At 44.1% G+C, this 20,386-nt stretch overlaps 1 protein-coding gene across 2 annotated transcripts in view; it reads right to left on the bottom strand.

Moving 5' to 3' along the window:
* Positions 1-20,386, bottom strand: part of LOC126365981 (uncharacterized) — a 155,349-nt gene that overhangs the window by 16,163 nt on the left and 118,800 nt on the right. For both annotated transcript variants that reach the window (XM_050008790.1, XM_050008789.1), the window contains exon 5: positions 8,567-8,740. In XM_050008790.1, the coding sequence (XP_049864747.1) occupies positions 8,567-8,740 (174 nt within the window). The remainder of the gene's footprint in view (positions 1-8,566; positions 8,741-20,386) is intronic.

Here is a 20,386-nt window from a genome sequence, read left to right on the forward strand (position 1 = left end):
TCATTTCCCCTTTACAAAAAGTTTTATCTACGCTCCTGGAAATTGAAATAAGAACACCATGAATTCATTGTCCCAGGAAGGGGAAACTTTATTGACACATTCCTGGGGTCAGATACATCACATGATCACACTGACAGAACCACAGGCACATAGACACAGGCAACAGAGCATGCACAATGTCGGTACTAGTACAGTGTATATCCACCTTTCGCAGCAATGCAGGCTGCTATTCTCCCATGGAAACGATCGTATAGATGCTGGATGTAGTCCTGTGGAACAGCTTCCCATGCCAATTCCACCTGGCGCATCAGTTGGACCAGTGTTCGTGCTGGACATGCAGACCGCGTGAGACGACGCTTCATCCAGTCCCAAACATGCTCAATGGGGGACAGATCCGGAGATCTTGCTGGCCAGGGTAGTTGACTTACACCTTCTAGAGCACGTTGGGTGGCACGGGATACATGCGGACGTGCATTGTCCTGTTGGAACAGCAAGTTCCCTTGCCGGTCTAGGAATGGTAGAACGATGGGTTCGATGACGGTTTGGATGTACCGTGCACTATTCAGTGTCCCCTCGACGATCACCAGAGGCGTACGGACAGTGTAGGAGATCGCTCCCCACACCACGATGCCGGGTGTTGGCCCTGTGTGCCTCGGTCGTATGCAGTCCTGATTGTAGCGCTCACCTGCACGGCGCCAAACATGCATACGACCATCATTGGCACCAAGGCAGAAGCGACTCTCATCGCTGAAGACGACACGTCTCCATTCGTCCCTCCATTCACCCCTGTCGGGACACCACTGGAGGCGGGCTGCACGATGTTGGGGCGTGAGCGGAAGACGGCCTAACGGTGTGCGGGACCGTAGCCCAGCTTCATGGAGACGGTTGCGAATGGTCCTCACCGATACCCCAGGAGCAACAGTGTCCCTAATTTGCTGGGAAGTGGCGGTGCGGTCCCCTACGGCACTGCGTAGGATCCTACGGTCTTGGCGTGCATCCGTGCGTCGCTGCGGTCCGGTCCCAGGTCGACTGGCACGTGCACCTTCCGCCGACCACTAGCGACAACATCGATGTACTGTGGAGACCTCACGCCCCACGTGTTGAGCAATTCGGCGGTACTTCCACCCGGCCTCCCGCATGCCCACTATACGCTCTCGCTCAAAGTTCGTCAACTGCACATACGGTTCACGTCCACGCTGTCGCGGCATGCTACCAGTGTTAAAGACTGCGATGGAGCTCCGTATGCCACGGCAAACTGGCTGACACTGACGGCGGCGGTACACAAATGCTGCGCAGCTAGCGCCATTCGACGGCCAACACCGCGGTTCCTGGTGTGTCCGCTATGCCATGCGTGTGATCATTGCTTGTACAGCCCTCTCGCAGTGTCCGGAGCGAGTATGGTGGGTCTGACACACAGGTGTCAATGTGTTCTTTTTTCCATTTTCAGGAGTGTAGTTGTAATCCAGGATTTTATACTTACTAACTTTTTCTCCGTCACAAACTACTTGCTAAAAGGCTGACTTCATTGAACAAAGAAAATACTTTTGATCTGTATTTTTTACATTAATTACAGGTCCTTCGTTTTTAATTTTTTTGGAAATTGAAGAATGAGAAACAACCAGAAAATGGATTGTTTCTATTAACACTTACTTATTAACTATTTATACAAAACAAAGACAATCTATATTTTTTCTTAGCATTTCTTCCTTTGCAGTTAATGATTCATCTATTGTTTTGGAGAACAACCTTCTACATCAGTTGTCCTTAATAAAACTTCATTGCTTGTTTAAAATTAAATTCTTCCATGTCATTATGTCTTCAAAAGTTACAATAAATTACATGTTAGCTTTAATCACTCTTTTTGTATTAAAATATTTTTAAATTTAGTGATTACTTCTTCTTTAATTTGATTACAAAATTCTTGTGGTTCAACAATATTATCGTTATTATTAATTTCATAAGCTATTATTCTCAATTTAAAAGCAGAAGCTTTTCTATTAATTCGTTTAGGTGATTTAAAAAATCATCATCATCAAAAAAATTAGAACCTGAAAAATTTTATTTCCTGGTGTTTACTTACTAGAGGTTTTGAAAATAATTCTCATTGTCAGTGAATTTTAATATTACCTGCAGATCTATTGATAAGATCGATTAATTTTTGTATATTACATTTAAAGTAATTTTTTTAATATTTCGATTTACTGATTTGATAACATGCTGCTGAAGAATTTTTATTCCATTTGTCATCATTATATGCCCAGATATTTCGATAAGAGAGTTTAAGAGTTGTTTATTAAGTATAGAATGATTGTTTAAATTGTTGTTTCACAAATTTCATGAAGTTACTTTGAGCTCTATTTATTTCAATCGTTATCGTTATTATTAATATTGGAAAATGGATTTAGAATAACATCGATTAATTTTTCTTTATTAAGTCTAGAATTTTTTAAATTTTTTTGTTTTGCAAATTGCTCAAATTTCTTTTACATTTTTATATCTTAGTTATCTCTTCTCCATTTCTTTCATATTAAAATAATCCCCTAGATCTTGTCTGGTTACATCTGTATACATTTTTCCTGTACAATAATTTTCTAAATCAACAGGCTACAAATTTCTTTACAATAATTTTCTAAGTTTTGAAATAGCTTAGCTTTGGAGTACATTTTTGTTTTGCTTTTATGTACATATGAAAAATTTAGATTTAAAAAATAAAAAAATTATGACTGGAACCAGCCTTTAAATTTTTAAATTAAAATTTGAATCGATGGAATAGATTGATGTTTGGCAGAACTTATTTATTAAGAGAAAAATATATTAAATTATTGTTTTTCAAATAAATGAAAATTTCGTTCATGACTACAGGTAAATTTTTAAATGGGGGAAACAACAAAACTCTAATCTTAGTCCTAAATCTGAGAATTTAAAAAAAACTCTTTGCCTCAGAAACCCCATACATATGTTGCAAGGATGTAAGGATTTGCAGTGGGGAAGGCTAATGGTCGATTCAGTTTATTGGGAAAGAGTGGTTCATCTGCACAGAGGACTGCACATGGGACACTAGTGTGACTCATTCTTGAGTACTGCTTGAGTGTGTGGGATCTGCACCACATTGCGTTAAAGGACGACAATGAAGCAATTCATAGACGGGCTGCTAGATTTGTTACTGATAGATTTGAAGAACAAGACGGTATTATTTTTATTTTATCTACATGTCAATTTCCATAGGACCAAATAGAGCTGCAAAACTCCAAGGTCATGGAATGTCACAATACACAAGATTACAATATAAAAGTAATAACAGATAAAATAAAATGTTTATGAACCCAGAAAAAGTCAAATCATAAGTTTATGTAAAAGCAATCAACAGTGTAACACAGGAATCACCTTAATTTTTCAAGTTACTCCCCAACAGAATAGAAGGAGTGACCAAGGGGGAAACTCTTCAATTTCGATTTGAAATAGCATTCATTACTGCTAAGATTTTTTAATTCTTGTGGTAGTTCATTGAAAATGGATGCAGCAGTATACTGCATATCTTTCTCCACGAGACTTAAGGAAGTCTGATCTAAATGCAGATTGGCGTTTCTGCCCAGTATTAACTGAGGGAAAGTTGCTTATTTTGGGAAATAATCTGATATCATTAACAAGAAAAGTCAGTAAGGAATATATAAATTGAACACCTAGAAATTTGAACTGTTCAGTTTCACTAATCATATGCCCATTCTGTGATGTTAAAATATCAGGTTTTGTTGAGTTGTGTGTTAGAAACTGTAAAAACTGATATGTAGATGGTATCTGTACAGATATCATTGGTGGTCTTGCTGCTCTCAAAGAATGAAGTTATAATTAAATGTAGACCTTTCGCTGCTTACAGGCATTGACAAATATCAACAGGGACAGTCTTCTGTGAGTCAGCATTAGTTTATTTTATACATGAGCTTATGTCATGAACCGCACTATTTGAGACCAAGCCAATGTTGCACCAAGCTAGTGTCATCAGCAAACAGAAATATTTTAGAGTTAACTGTAATACTACAGGGCATATCATTTATGTAAATAAGGAACAGGAGTCGCCCCAACACTGATCCCTGAGGCGCGCCCCCCCCCCCCCCCCATTTGACTGTACCCCACTCAGACCCCACATCGCATCTATTCTAAACTCTGAATAATGACCTTTTGCTGTCTGTTGTTCAGCTAAGAGGTGAACCAGTTGTGAGCTACTCTCCATATTCCGTAAAGGTCTAACTTCAGGAGGAATATTTTGTGATCAACAAAATCCAATGGCTTAGTTAAATAAAAAAAATATGCCTAGTGTTCGAAACCTGTCGTTTAACCCACCCAGTACCTACCAGAGAAAAGAGAAGATTGCATTTTCAGTTGTTTAACGACTTCTAAAGCCAAACTGTACTTTTGATAGCAAATTATGTGATATGAGGTGATCAATTATCCTTACATACACCGACTTCCCAATACCCTTAGCAAACACTGATGGCATAGAAATAGGTCTAAAATTGTCTGTGTTATCCATTTCTCCCTTTTTATAAAGTGGCTTTACTATTGACTACTTCAATCTTTCAGGAAACTGACCATCCCTAAGGAAAAAATTACAAATATGGCTAAGTACAGGGCTAACATGCACAACACTTTAATATTCTACTTGGCACTCCATCAAACCATGAGAGTCCTTAGTCTTCAGTAATTTAATTATTGACTCAATTTCAGCCTTGTCTGTATCACAGAGTATTTCAGGCATCAATCTCAGCAAGGCATTTGCCAAGAGGGTTATATGATTCCCTTTAGAAACTAAATTTTTATTTAATTCACCAGCAATGCTCAGAAAATGATTGTTAAATACTATACATATATGCTATTTACCAGAAACAGAAATATTTTTACTACAAACTGACTTTATATCGTCGACCTTGTGCTGCTGACCAGACACTTCTTTCGCAAGTGACCATATGGTTTTAATTTTATCCTGTGAATTATCTATTCTGTTTGCACACCACATACTCTTTACCTTCCTAATAACATTTTTAAGCACTTTACAATACTGTTTGTAATGGGCAACTGTAGTTTTATTGTGCCCACTTCGAACATTTTGATATAACTCTCACTTTGTTCTAGATGATATCCTTATCCCACTAGTCTGCCACCCCAGCTCCCTTTTCTGCTAGTACCCCGTTTAGAACGTTGTAATGGAAAGCAACTCTCAAAGAGCATGAGAAATGTGTTACAGAAAGCATTATATTTGTAACCTATGTTATCGACACTATAAACATCCTGCCGCTTTTCTTCCTTGACGAGTTTTATAAAATTCTCTATTGCCACTGGATTATCTTTCCTACACAGTTTGCTATTATATGTGACATTTGTGTTAGTACAAAAGCCTTTTAGTGTTAAAATTTGTGCAATGGCATTGACCCTTTCACCAACAGAATGTCCATCCAGTAGTGAAGAGTGAGTAACAATATTTTCTATGGCGTGCTATTGTTCCCCTGCACCCTAGTTGGAAAAAACACAGTCTGTATCAGCTCATATGAATTTAGAAGATCTACCACCATCCTTTATCTTGCACAATCATATACAAAATTAATATTGAAGTCACTATGTATAACTAATATCTGGTACTTCCTTTCATGTGAATCAAGAACTCTCTCTAGCTTGAGGAGAAATACTCTGAAGTCAGAGCTACGGGACGTATAATAAACAGAAGTTAGAAGTTTAGTTTCAGTAAATTCAACTCCCCCTGCACAACATTCAAATAACTGTTCAGTGCAGTGCTGTGATACGTCTATGGACTCAACCTGAATTCTGTTTTTTACATACATGGTCACTCCGCCACCCTGCAAGGAACTCTTTGAAAAACATCCAGCTAATCTGTATCCTGATAAAGGAGGCCTCTAAATTGTCAGATTATTTAAGTGGTGCTCCGATATACCAATAATTTCAGAGTTAACATCTATAAGCAGTTCACTAACTTTATCTGTAATACCTCTGATATTTTGATGAAAATGTGCTAATTTATACTCTACTTGAAAACATGACGTCCTCTGAAGGAGATTCGTTAGTTAGAAGGACTTCTTTTAAGCACATATACCTATCAGATGCATTCAATCTAAAAAAGGTGCATCCCTATCACCAATTACTACAGATATTTTTCCATGAGTGATCCCACCACCTCCCACTACACTGTCACCTACAAGCTTTGCGAGCCTCCCCTTCCCGTATCTATTCAGGTGCGGGCCATGAAAATGGGAATCACTGCAGAAAAGGTTATGGTATTTTTGAGTAACACTATTGAGAAAATTTAGAGAACTGGCATTTGACGCTGACTGCAGAACAATTCTACTGCCGTCAATATACATTTCGCATAACGACCACGAAGATAAGATATGAGAAATTAGGGGTCATGTAGAGGTTTATAAATAGTCGTTCTTCCCTCCTGTATTTGCGTGTGGGAGGGGAAAGAAAATGACTAGTAGTCACAGTACAACAGCTTGTGGAGTATGTACATATATGTAGAAGTGGAAAGGTTTGTGTGGTCACACGACGCTGAGAGCAATCCCACTGGTGGCATAGTCACTGACTGGGTCTCTCAAGCTGGAGAATGTCACCAGATGTACCAGACAGAGTGCGCCCCACAACTTCCCGGCTCTCCCACGTCCCATGCTGTCCGCCTTAACCTTTTGTCCGACAACCTAATGTGGCAGAAAGCACAGTAAGCTTCAGTTTAGTGCTCGGAAACAGGACATCAGCTTTGCAACCCGCTCGTGCAGACTAGTCGTCTACAAACATCTAGACAGAGGAGAGGTTTATGTACTCATGCGATGCTGAGAGCTACATTGGCGATGGCACAATCACTAAGCAAGACCTCACAAGCTGGACAGGTGTCAGCAGATGAAACACACAGTGTGTGTTCCCACAACGCCCCATCATTTTCGTGTCACATACGTGCACCTGGACCGCTCGTACCACAGGGCAATGTGACAGCCAATTGACTTGGATGATCGTCCGGTGATCAGATGCGTGGGCGAATAGCTCTCTTACTTCTGCACATGTCACGCTACACTTTGCGAGGGATCCCACAGTGTACGTCGTAGTACTGTTATTATTTTTAAAAATATTGGGAATCCGATACATCATTACCGGCCCTCGATACAATGAAGGGAAAAAAAATATCGACGTATCGGTCTATAAAAATATCTCTACATACACTGCCGGTTTTAGATCTTTATACTTAAGTATTGATATAGTATTAGATTATCCGTACGTCAACAAGCTACCTGTCTGCTTATCCTCCTTACAGCAAGAATTATCACTTGGCTTACAATGGTAACTGTACGTAAGTGGCTCAATAAAAGTTGACCGGCTGTTTCGTCGTTCGATTTCGTCACATGTCGGGTTTGTCTGAAACACTTCATGCCGACTTCCCTGCCTTTTCAATTCTGAAAACGCCAGCGATCTAGCGGTTTTAGGGTCAAAATTGCATGGGTGAAGCTAACAGTTGCAATATCTGTTGGTAACACTGTGTCGATTACATCAGCGTTTCCCCTCACACGTCTTCGCCCACATCTTGTCATTCAGATTATGGTCATCTTGTTCGGCAACTGGTTTTGAAGAATGCTGATGTGAAGAAATAGCACACTAGTTGCGCTGAAAATTGTTTTTTAACGCAACTGGTGTTCTATTTCTCCACAACAGGAATCTCGTTATTCAATTCATACCGCCCCCCGCCCCCCTCCAGTGCAATCAGATTTCTTCATTGGGTCAAAGAGAAAGACTGGATGCGATGAAAGCTGAATAAGCAGTAAGACTCCCTCACACAATAAAAGTAAAATTATGCTCTACTACAACTTCATAAGAACAATTTCATATATTTATCTGAAAACAGTGAAAAATACTGGCATTTGATATTGTCATTTCGATATCGATATACTAATGTATCAGGGAAGAAAATATAGTATTGTATGTTAACCAGGGACCTAGAAACGACTTAGAGGCTCCGTTCCCGCCGCAGCCGCAGTGGTCCACAACCCCACGACGACTACCGCAGTCCACTTCACCACTCCGCCGCCCCACACCGAACCCAGGGTTATTGTGCGGTTCGGCCCCCCGGTGGACCCCCCCCCCCCCCCCCTCAGGGAACGTCTCACACCAGACGAGTGTAACCCCTATGTTTGCGTGGTAGAGTAATGGTGGTGTACGCGTACGTAGAGAACTTGTTATCGCAGCAATCGTCGACATAGTGTAGCTGAGGTGGAATAAGGGGAACCAGCCCGCATTCGCTGTGTCAGATGGAAAACCGCCTAAAAACCATCCACAGACTGGCCGGCTCACCGGACCTCGACACAAATCCGCCGTGCGGATTCGTGCCGGGGACCAGGCGCTCCTTCCCGCACGGCCAAGAGGGCGGGCCAATGAATATATTGTCTACATATATCGATATCTTTGTAAACAGGTGTCGATGTGTCGACATTTTATCAGTGGCCATAGTATGAGGTTACTAGGTAATGCCGTTATACTAGATGCTGCAGTGCGCCTGAGCAGAGTAGAAGGAACGCACCCGGTCTGCCGTTGATCCGCTCCAGCTGCCTGTTGGCGTAGGCGATGGCGCGCTCCACCCACTCCTGGAGCGGGCCGATGCTCCGGTAGTCGGCGGAGGAGCCGCGGCAGGAGAGGCCCGGCCTGTTCTTGCCCGCAGACACGCCCACCAGCACCAGCTGGGCCGGCTCGTTCTCTGCGACACCGTGACAGCCGCACGCGTCCAGATCAGTACCCTTAATCATCTACTTAACTTCTAAATCCTTGTTTTACGACTAATTAATAGTGTATTAAGTTTGTGCACAAATTCTTAATCTTTTTGTTTTGCACCTTGTTATTCACGTTGCTATAGGTTTATTCACCAATTGTCATTTTTTATCTGTAGTCTATTGTTTCTGTCTGTCGTTACACATTGTCGATTTTTCATTTAGAGAGAGTGAGTGGAGCTGTGGACGCTATAAAATTGGGTAGAAAGTGGAGAAATAGGAGCATTTCCGACTTATTCTTCTGCTTGAGTTAAACAGAGGGCTGACAGCAGCGGAGGTAGCCAGAAACATTTGTGCTGTGTATGGGGATAATGGCATTGGACAGAGCACGACAAGGTAATGGTTTTCTCGTTTTAAGGAATACGATGGTGACTCTCCACGCTCAGGAAGACCTCCGAGGTTTGATGAAGATTTTTTAAACGCATTAATCCACAATGATCTCTGTGGTGTCACCGCCAGACACCACACTTGCTAGGTTGTAGCCTTTAAATCGTTCGCGGTCCGTTAGTATACCTCTGACCCGCGTGTCGCCACCATCAGAGATTGCAGACCGAGCGCCGCCACACGGCAGGTCTAGTCTAGAGAGACTCCCTAGCACTCGCCCAGTTGTACAGCCGACTTTGCTAGCGATGGTTCACTCTCTACTTACGCTCTCATTTGCAGAGACGACAGTTTAACATAGCCTTCAGCTACGCCATTTGCTACGACCTAGCAAGACGCCATATTCAGTTACTAGAATGTATTCTGAACAGATAATATTGTGAATCATGTACCGTCAAAAGCGACGTTCATCATTAATGGATTAAAGTTAAGTATCAAACTAATTACATCCGCTTTCTTAATCCTCATTCCTTCTCTCGTTCCAGAACTCACGTCAGTATAGTTCTTCCCTCCTCACGCCAGCCTGCGTGAGCTAAAACGCGTGCATTTCGGCCTCCACTAGTAACACGGTGTTGGCTCTTCGGCCAACACAACAATCTCCACGTCAGTGTACTCGTAAAGTGGCAAATGTGATGAAGTGTGACCATTCCACGATAGTGCAACACTTGCACTCAGTGTTGACGGTTCAACAATTCAGTGTGGGGGTACTGCCTCTTCTAAGCCAAAATCACAAAAATCTGTGGGCTGCCGTATGTGCAACTGTCCCTTGGTCGTCATCAGTTAGCTCGTGAACACAACACCGACCATTTCTATCCTCTATCGTTGCTGCTGACGAGAAATAGTGTCTTTATGCTAACATACGGGAATGAAAGCAATGCTTGAGCCCAAACAAAGCAGCAACTCCGTGTACAAAGGCCTGCGCGCATCCACACATCTGGTGGAACAGCGACGGTGTAGTGGACTATGAACTGCCTTCCGAAGGTGTAACCATCACTGCTGACCATTTACTGTCAATAACTGAGATGTTAAGCAGACGCAGTCCAAGAACAACGACCGCAAAGGCTGTGTGAAGTGATGCTACTCCACGAAAACGTCCGCCCACATTTTGATAGACCGACAAAAATATCAAACAGGAGTTCAGCTGCGAACTCATTCCGCACCCACCTAATTCGCCTGATCTTGTGCCCACAGCTTTTCTCCTTTTCTGCTCTCTATCGAACAAGCTTCAGCGAACTTCCTTTCTGGATGAAAATGCACTCCGAACATGACTCGACAGGCTTTTCGTCTCAAAACCGTAGAGGAGCAGAGGAATCGATAAGTTTCTCCAGCGTTGGTAGACTATTGTAAATAGAGTAGCACAGCATGCTATTGACTACCAAAGTCTCTGTTATGCGTATCTATTGTGTTTATTAAATCTTACGAAGAAACGCTAAGAACTCATGCACCAACCCAATATTATCTATTTTATATATCGCTTGAGCCTTGTTCCGCAGATACGTAGGGTCAGCCATCGTTAATCGGATTTGGCAAGTTTATGTTTAAGTGGTGGCCGGATGCCCTTCTTGCCGCCACCGGGTACCCCCAGGTATGGAATTAGTGTACACCGTTTGCGTCAATTGTAACCCATGGAATAGTGCGAAAGTCTTCAGATGTCTGCGAACCATGTAACTGAGGCGAAACATGGGGACCACCCGGTATTCACCTAGTGGGATGTTGAAAATAGCCTAAAAACCACATCCAGGCTGGCCGGCACATCGGCCCTCGTCGCTAATCCGCTGGGCAGATTCGATCGATGGCCGGCGCGCCTACCTAAGCCCAGGTAGCAGCGCGTTAGCGCTCTCGGCTACCCTGGCAGGTGCACCAACCCAGTACTAATAATGCCAATACTACCACTACTAATAATACTGTACGTTTAGTTTGTAATACACTGCCTAACGAAAAAGTTACGCACCCAGAGAGTGACGAGGGAAACTAAATGAAACTCCACGTTTTGAGTGGGCATGAGACGTCATTTCAGTGATTACAAAATTGAGTCACATTTACAATGAACATCCTGCATCATTAGCCCACTCATCTTTATGATCTTATACTCCCTTATGATTGCTGACCTGCGTCCCTGCACCAATTCAGTTGGAAGTGGTGCCATAAAGACTTTGTATTGTCGCCTGAGCCAATCTGGCCCACACGTGATAACTGATCCTTGAGAGCCTGGATGTCAGCACTGGGATGAATTGGTCCCACACATGTTCCCTTGGAGACAGATCTGGGAATCCTGCTACTCACTGGAATTCTTCAACATCACACGTAGAGTTGATGGCATTCGTGCCATGTGTGGACCAGCATTGTCCTGTTGAAAAACGGCACCATTGTAGTATGAGAGGCAGCCCGTGAAGATGAGTGATGTCCGTGGATAGCATTCTACTGTCAGACTTCCCTCAATCACTACCACTACCTGTGGTCATACCCGATGGCTCCCAGCACCATAAAGCCAGAACTGGACCTCTCTCCAAGATGCCGCCATACTCTCTTCCGATGGTCTTCTGGGATAGTTCAAATAGCTCTAAGCACTATGGGACTTAACATCTGAGGATCAAAATGGTTCAAATGGCTTTGAGCACTATGGGACCTAACATCTGAAGTCATCAGTCTCCTAGAACTTAGAACTACTTAAACCTAAGTAACCTAAGGATATCACACACATCCATGCCCGAGGCAGGAGTCGAACCTGCGACCGTAGCGGTCGTGCGGTACCAGACTGAAGCGCCTAGAACCGATCGGCCATACCGGCCGGCAACATCTGAGGTCATCAGTCCCCTAGACTTAGAACTACTTAAACCTAACTAACCTAAGGACATCACATACATCCATGCCCGAGGCAGGATTCGAACCTGCGACCGTAGCAGCCGCGTGGTTCCGGACTGAAGCGCCTAGAACCGCTCGACATCTAGGATAGTGCAGAATAGCGATTCATTGCTGAACACAATGCAACGCCAGTCGTCAACAGTCCATGGTTCCCACTCGTGTAACCACTAAAAAAGCAGCCATTAGTGTTTGGCCACTGTTCTCTGACCAATGGCGCAGTGTGACGCAGAATTTTGCTGTAGTCTGTTATTTGTCCTCGGATGGCTGGCGCAGATTTTATGCAGTTATGATGCAGTTGGTGCACAATGCATGGTCGACTATGATCGTCATGACGAGTATGCTTCCCTTAGCGTTCTCACACAGTCCAACATCGGGACACTATCATATCTAAATGCCCTACAAATATTTCGCAATTCGACGACCACCTAGCCGAATAGTGACCCACAATGAGCTTCTTTCCAAACTCTATCAGGTATTGATAATGCTGTCTCCCACGAGTATGCGTCAACTCTGTGTCTTTCGCTGTGATTTCTCCACATCTGGCACTGTTCACTCCCCTTAAATACACTACCAGGCTTGGTGAAACTTATAACACTAACTCACTCTGGTGGCCGTTCTACCTCTCACAGAAAATACTCTAATCATTTCATACCTGCCGGTGCTGTGTACACATTCGAAGTTACATTACATCCTTCCATATCGTCTAGGTGCTTCATTTCCTTGTCGGGCAGCGTATTTTTTAAATAACTTGAAAGCGTAAATAATCGCTCTGTGAAAGAGACAATGGATCTGTGAATGAAAGTGAACTGGCAGTATGCAACAATATGGGGACATATGCTACCGAGAGGCTGTTAGACAGAACTATCAGAAATAGTAATTAATATTTGAAGCACGAGTGAGGCTTCTATCGCAGAACTTTATATTCAGTGATCGTAATTAAAATTAATCAAACAAACCTTATAAAATGAAAATGTTTTATCAATACATTTATTTTTATTGTGTTGTAAGACTTTTACCAGAGGTAGTCATTAATTCCTCGAAAAAACAAAAGGTTACGTAATGAATATTTGTCTGTTTGCGACTACGTGTTTGATGTTCTGGTACAGACTGAAATTCCTATGTCACAGTTCTGTATCACTCTGCCAGAAGAGATAAGAGAAGCTGGAGCAGCCCACTGACAAAGTGGAGTATCACGCATTGATTCGTTTTCTGCGTGTGAAGAGGAATAGCGTTGCAACGATCCACACTGTGTTGGGGAAAGAGTATGGCAACAACACACAATCATAAGGTGGCGCATAAGCTTCCAGCGTGGACTGGTGTGATTGAATGACGAAGACCAAAGAGCCAGGCTCTAGAGCTTAAAGATCGTCATCTTACAACGGAAGCGATAGAGAAAAAAGTGAAAATTAGTCATGCGCCAGTTTTCAACATCTTTTACGATATTATCGACACGACAAAGATCGCTGCCTCTGCTTTTCATTCACAGTCCAGAAACAAGCCGAAGCGGGGCAGCAGCGGAAATATTGCAGCTTTGTCAGGTCAATACAGACGACTTCTTTAACCACCTAATCACTTAACGACCGTAGTCGAATGGCAGAGAAGGCATTGGAAACGTGTTGATTCACCGCCCACGAAAAAGCGAAGACCCAATCATCATTGGTCAATATGATGCTGAGTGTTTTTCGGGACTCTAATGGTGTGGTGCCAACACATCATGCTTATCAGGGGCAAAATGTCACCCGATCTGAACAAGGGTGTATTTTTGCTCCACGATGGACCACCAGTTCACACTGCATATGACGAAGCCACAAACAATACTTCTTCGGTCTATCAAATTTCGCCTCACCCCTGTACTCTTCTGACGCAGCAGCCAGTGATTTCTTTCTATTTTCTCTAACAAAGAAACCATTGCATGATAGACAATTCTAGAAGCAGAGAAGATGTGTTTTTAGAATTTCCTAAACAACCCAAATCAGATCACTATAATCGAGGTCCCAATCAAGTCAACAGTCATCGACCAAATGCGTCGCATTAGAGGCTGAATATGAGGAAAAGGAATAATACTACGTTTCGTGGTCGAAATTTGATTTTTTCGATGCGATAATTAAATCTTTATGAGAGCCCGTCATACAGGTTTTTATACAGGACTGTGTCGATCTAAAGTCTTATGCACTGCACATCTCAGATTGCACTACCAGTGCAGCGCACTTAGCTGTATGGTGTCGACAGAGGTTGTCTGGCTTCACTCGTCTAGGAATCGCTCAACACTTGTCTCTGTATAGGTACAGTGTTAAACAGTCTCAACCAAGGTATGTGGGTAGGACAGAGGGTTTTGTTAAATTAGGAGATGATGATGATCTCCCATACTCCGAGGAGCGTAGGGGACGATGCGGGAGACCCGCATCGACGTACTAGGCAAGGTCCTATTAGAGGTGGTTTGACATTTCCTTCCTCCGACCGTAATGGGGATGGATAATGATGATTAAGACGACACAACAACACCCAGTCATCTCGAGGCAGGATAAAATCCCTGACCCCGCCAGGAACCGAACCCTGGAATCCGTGCGCGGGAAGCAAGAGCGCTACCCCAAGACCACCAGCTGCAGACAAACTAGGAGAAGAGGGGGTTTAGAGGGGATTTTGGCGTATTATTCATGCACATGTGTCGATGTGTCATACCCACCTCCTCCTTAGTTACACTTCAGCAGAAATGAAAAACTGTGAACACCCTTTTCTGAGATGGTTCGTGTTCAGATTTCGTCAAATGGTTTTGAACGATCCATAATGGTTTCACCCTACGAGGGTAATCCCAAAAGTAAGGTCTCCAATTTTTTTTAGAGCACATAGACCTGTTTATTTGTACAATGGCGTACATCAGTTTACAGCTTGAACATTTAGCTATTTTTCGAGATAATCACCATTTCTGCCGATGCGTTTTTGTAGACGCTGTGGCAGTTTTTGTATGCCCATGTCATACATACCAGGTCGCCGCCATGCTGTTCAGAAAGTTACGAACCTCTTCTTTCACCTCGTCGTCGGAACTGAATCGCTGGGACCACAATTAACGCTGGCAGGTACTGTGAGACTCTGAAAAAACTCAAACGGGCAATTCAGAACCGGAGAAGAGGAATGTTGAGCAAGGGCGTACACATTCTCCATGACAACGCTCGCCCACACATCTCTCCTGCAACAGTTTCAGTGGAACATAATCACCCACCCAACCTATATTCCTGACTTGGCGCCCAGTGACTATCACATGCTCCCTAGGTTAAAAGAACATTTGGCCGGAAAGCGATTCAGCTCCGACGACGAGGTGAAAGAAGAGATTCATAACTTTCTGAACATGGCGGCGAGCTGATATGACATGGGCATACAAAAACTGTCATAGCGCCTACAAAAACGCATCGACAAAAATGGTGATTATGTCGAAAAATAGCTAAATGTTCAAGCTGTAAACTGATGTACGCCATTGTAGAAATAAACAGGTCTATGTACTTATAAAAAAATACGAGACCTTACTTTTGGGATTACCCTCGTATATATCAGAGCACGAATTGCGGTCACGCTACAATCCAAAGGCATCAGGTCACATTCCCACAGTGTCCCTACTATAAAATCCCAAATATCTAGAGGCCCTAATGACATCCTTCTGATAGCAAAAGATATAAAGAAATAGTTATTCTCACCTTGACGAGAGCTACTGGCAACAAAATATTAACACTATTGAAAGTTTGACTAACAGAAATACTATGTAAGTAACAATGTTTATTACAAGGAAGGAACTAAATGGAAGACTATCAGATGATACCAAGCATGGAACTCTAAAGAATTCAACATATATGCCTTACGGACATTAACACCCAGACAAGATAAAGTGATCAGAGATAACATTTATCCAAGAAGAAAATTGTAGCCGCATCGAGCTGTAAGTTCGCTGCGACAACAATGTAAAACTTCAATGGAGATGTTAATTCGCTCTCTTGTAGACGTTGCGGTAACAGTACGCCTATTGAGCGATACTAGATTGTTTCAGACAGCTTTTCCAGTATCGCCTTGACGTACTAGTCAGAATTCTGAACAGATGTAAGATAACAGTTGCCATTTAGCGAGACAACGGAACAGTTATTATACGTGAAGGAAAAGTAAGTCGTGTGATACTTAGTCAATTGCGGGACTTAAGCGCCGTGATCTGTGATAAGTCGCGAACATTGAAGTATACATCAACGTACCAACCGCCGACATAAACTCTACAAATAGCCTTGAGTAGGGAACATCTACACTCGATCATGAAGAATTCAAAGGTACGCCGTGTTGTCGGAAGCTGCAGTCAATCTCAGAATTGCTGATGCAAATAGCTTCAATTCCCTGAATGACAGATCGGTGTGCTTTCAAGTGCAGTGGTTAAATAATTCAGAAGTTCAGTAAACTCAGATATAACTTCAGTGCTTCGTGTCGGCTACATCATTTAATCGAACTTTTATGTAAAACTGTGAAATAATTATTTCTTGAGAGAACGCCGAAGTTAAAGGTGATTTAGTGACATTATCGACAGGGAACAGTAAGTTTACATCGAAATACGACGCTTTCTGTACGTTGTTTAGGGAATACCTTATCTCTCGATTTACGACGTAGGAGTTGTTGAATTAGCACCGTAGCGACGCCTTAACGACACTGCAATACTTCACAAATCAACATCCTCGCAAGACTATAATGTAGCATCGGCTTGAATGGTGGAACTTATAATTCGAGATATCATATTATCTACGTTTGAACATTCGTTTGGAAACCGGCATAGAGAACTACTGTTATCCAGTTTCGCGTAAGCTTATAAGCCCGTCGCGAGCACGCGAAGGATATTTGGTTTACTGTTTCAGATAAAGGGAGCTGTTGCGGTACCAAGTGGTGCAGTCGCTGTGTGTGGCAGTAAAGAAGACAGACATCCTTCGAACACCATTGCTTCAATTATACACTCCTGGAAATTGAAATAAGAAGACCGTAAATTCATTGTCGCAGGAAGGGGAAACTTTATTGACACATTCCTGGGGTCAGATGCATCACATGATCACACTGACAGAACCACAGACACATAGACACAGGCAACAGAGCATGCACAATGTCGGCACTAATACAGTGTATATCCACCTTTCGCAGCAATGCAGGCTGCTATTCTCCCATGGAGACGATCGTAGAGATGCTGGATGTAGTCCTGTGGAACGGCTTGCCATGCCATTTCCACCTGGCGCCTCAGTTGGACCAGCGTTCGTGCTGGACGTGCAGACCGCGTGAGACGACGCTTCATCCAGTCCCAAACATGCTCAATGGGGGACAGATCCGGAGATCTTGCTGGCCTGGGTAGTTGACTTACACCTTCTAGAGCACGTTGGGTGGTACGGGATACATGCGGACGTGCATTGTCCTGTTGGAACAGCAAGTTCCCTTGCCGGTCTAGGAATGGTAGAACGATGGGTTCGATGACGGTTTGGATGTACCGTGCACTATTCAGTGTCCCCTCGACGATCACCAGAGGTGTACGGCCAGTCTAGGAGATCGCTCCCCACACCTTGATGCCGGGTGTTGGCCCTGTGTACCTCGGTCGTATGCAGTCCTGATTGTGGGGCTCACCTTCACGGCGCCAAACACGCATACGACCATCATTGGCACCAAGGCAGAAGCGACTCTCATCGCTGAAGACGACACGTCTCCATTCGTCCCTCCATTCACGCCTATCGCGACACCACTGGAGGCGGGCTGCACGATGTTGGCGCGTGAGCGGAAGACGGCCTAACGGTGTGCGGGACCGTAGCCCAGCTTCATGGAGACGGTTGCGAATGGTGCTCGCCGATACCCCAGGAGCAACAGTGTCCCTAATTGGCTTGGAAGTGACGGTGCGGTCCCCTACGGCACTGCGTAGGATCCTACGTTCTTGGCGTGCATCCGTGCGTCGCTGCGGTCCGGTCCCAGGTCGACGGGCACGTGGCACCTTCCGCCGACCACTGGCGACAACATCGATGTACTGTGGAGACCTCACGCCCCACGTGTTGAGCAATTCGGCGGCACGTCCACCCGGCCTCCCGCATGCCCACTATACGCCCTCGCTCAAAGTCCGTCAACTGCACATACGGTTCACGTCCACGCTGTCGCGGCATGCTACCAGTGTTAAAGACTACGATGGAGCTCCGTATGCCACGGTAAACTGGCTGACACTGACGGCGGCGGTGCACAAATGCTGCGCAGCTAGCGCCATTCGACGGCCAACACCGCGGTTCCTGGTGTGCCCTTTGTGCCGTGCGTGTGATCATTGCTTGTACAGCCCTCTCGCAGTGTCCGGAGCAAGTATGGTGGATCTGACACACCGGTGTCAATGTGTTCTTTTTTCCATTTCCAGGGGTGTACATTTCGGCGTGCTGCTCCATCGATACATGGATACCTGTTAAAGGGAGATACTATTTGAAACTAAGCAAACAAAGCGAGGAGTTTGTTTCAAGAGTTACAGATCGGAGTCGTCGCGATCGACGGACGTCGACCTGTGTCAACCAGACTTGAACCACCACCCCCAACGAGCCGACACACACACACAACACTACTCTACAGAGGGGTTGATTCATTCGGGTGGTGCCATGAGTGGCGAAGATTGACAATAACATCGTCCTGTTGCTCATGACACTGAATTGTCGTTTTCGACCGCCAAATGTGTATGAATGTACGCCCCAAGGGAAGGGGAGGTGTCATTGCTGCTCTTCATGCCACCTCCTGAGGTCTTTTCATGTCGATTCTGAGTGAGTGTGTGCCTGAAATGTTTTTTATGGGCCACTCTTAAGAAAACTGCGAGATTTCAGTGCTGGGAATCACAGTCCTGACCTCCATCGCACAAACGTCAAGAGAGGGGACGAGATGTGGGTAAGGCGAGGTGTGATTACTTTCCCATTGTGTAACACGTCCACAGTGTCGTTGTGCAGAACTCTGGTGAAATTTGGTGCCAATGTGATGTCATTACCCTACCTTACATCTCACATGAATTTCTGAGTTCTGGCCTTTTTAGTTTGCATGTGTCTACATCTCGCCCGGGGGGACGTGGCAGGGCGCCTCACTATTGTATCATTACAGAGGAAGATTTTCGGCACCTTCAAGCCAAATTTCAAATTTCTGCGCTGCAATGAGGGAAATGACAGAGTTTCAAAAAGTGATCCTTTAATTTTTTATACAGTGTATTTAATGTCGTTATGAAGAAGAGAAACACTTACATAATAAAAAGTGTGCACTACGCTAAACTAGTGATAAGCGAGTCCAAGTATAGGAATAATTAGAGCGTCTGCACTGATGATCCAAAACATTACGGTCACCGCTCACCGCAAGATTCAGTACCACCTGATGGAGATATGGGACGTGACGCGCTAAGGACAGAATATAAGCGGAGCAGAGAAGAATGGAGGATCATTCTAACGACTACACTGATGATGATAGCGAAATTCACCGACTTAAGCGATTTTGATAAAAGGGAAATTCTAGAATGAAATTTTCACTCTACAGTGGAGTGTGCGCTGATATGAAACTCGAACTCGGGACCTTTGCCATTCGCGGGCAAGTGGTCTACCGACTGAGCTACCCAAGCAAGACTCACGCCCCGTCCTCACAGCTTTATTTCCGCCAGCACCTCGTCTCCTACCTTCCAAACCTCACAGTCTCGGTCCGGCACACAGTTTTAATCTGCCAGGAAGTTTCAAAAGGGAGATTGTTATGGCCTGGCAACTGGGAACCAGCATCTCTCTCCAAGATGCCGTCATACTCTCTTCCGATGGTCTTCTGGGATAGTTCAAATAGCTCTAAGCACTATGGGACTTAACATCTGAGGATCAAAATGGTTCAAATGGCACTAAGCACTATGAAACTTAGCATCTGAGGTCATCAGTCCCCTAGAACGTAGGACTACTTAAACCTAACTAACCTAAGCACATCACACATACTCATGCGCTAGGCAGGATTCGAACCTGTGACCGTAGCAGCAACGCGGTTCCGGACTGAAGGGCCTAGAACCACCCGGCCACAACGGCCGGCTTCCACGCTGATGTCGTGAGTATCTTTGGAAAGTGCTGCACGTCCACACCTTATCACACAGCGCGGACGTCGGAGGTTTACACGTTTGATATGGCGGGGAAGGTGGCTATCTGTGACAGTGTAGAATGACGGTGGAAGCACATGTGTTTCTAAAATCAATGTTCAGTGCACGTTGTTGAACATGGTGCTGTCCAGCAGATGGCCCCCATGTGCTTCCATGTTGCACAACTACATCATATATTGTGACTGCATAGGGCGCAGGATTATCAGATTGGACCACA

Source organism: Schistocerca gregaria, chromosome 4 (assembly GCF_023897955.1).
Source record: "Schistocerca gregaria isolate iqSchGreg1 chromosome 4, iqSchGreg1.2, whole genome shotgun sequence".
NCBI lineage: Eukaryota > Metazoa > Arthropoda > Insecta > Orthoptera > Acrididae > Schistocerca > Schistocerca gregaria.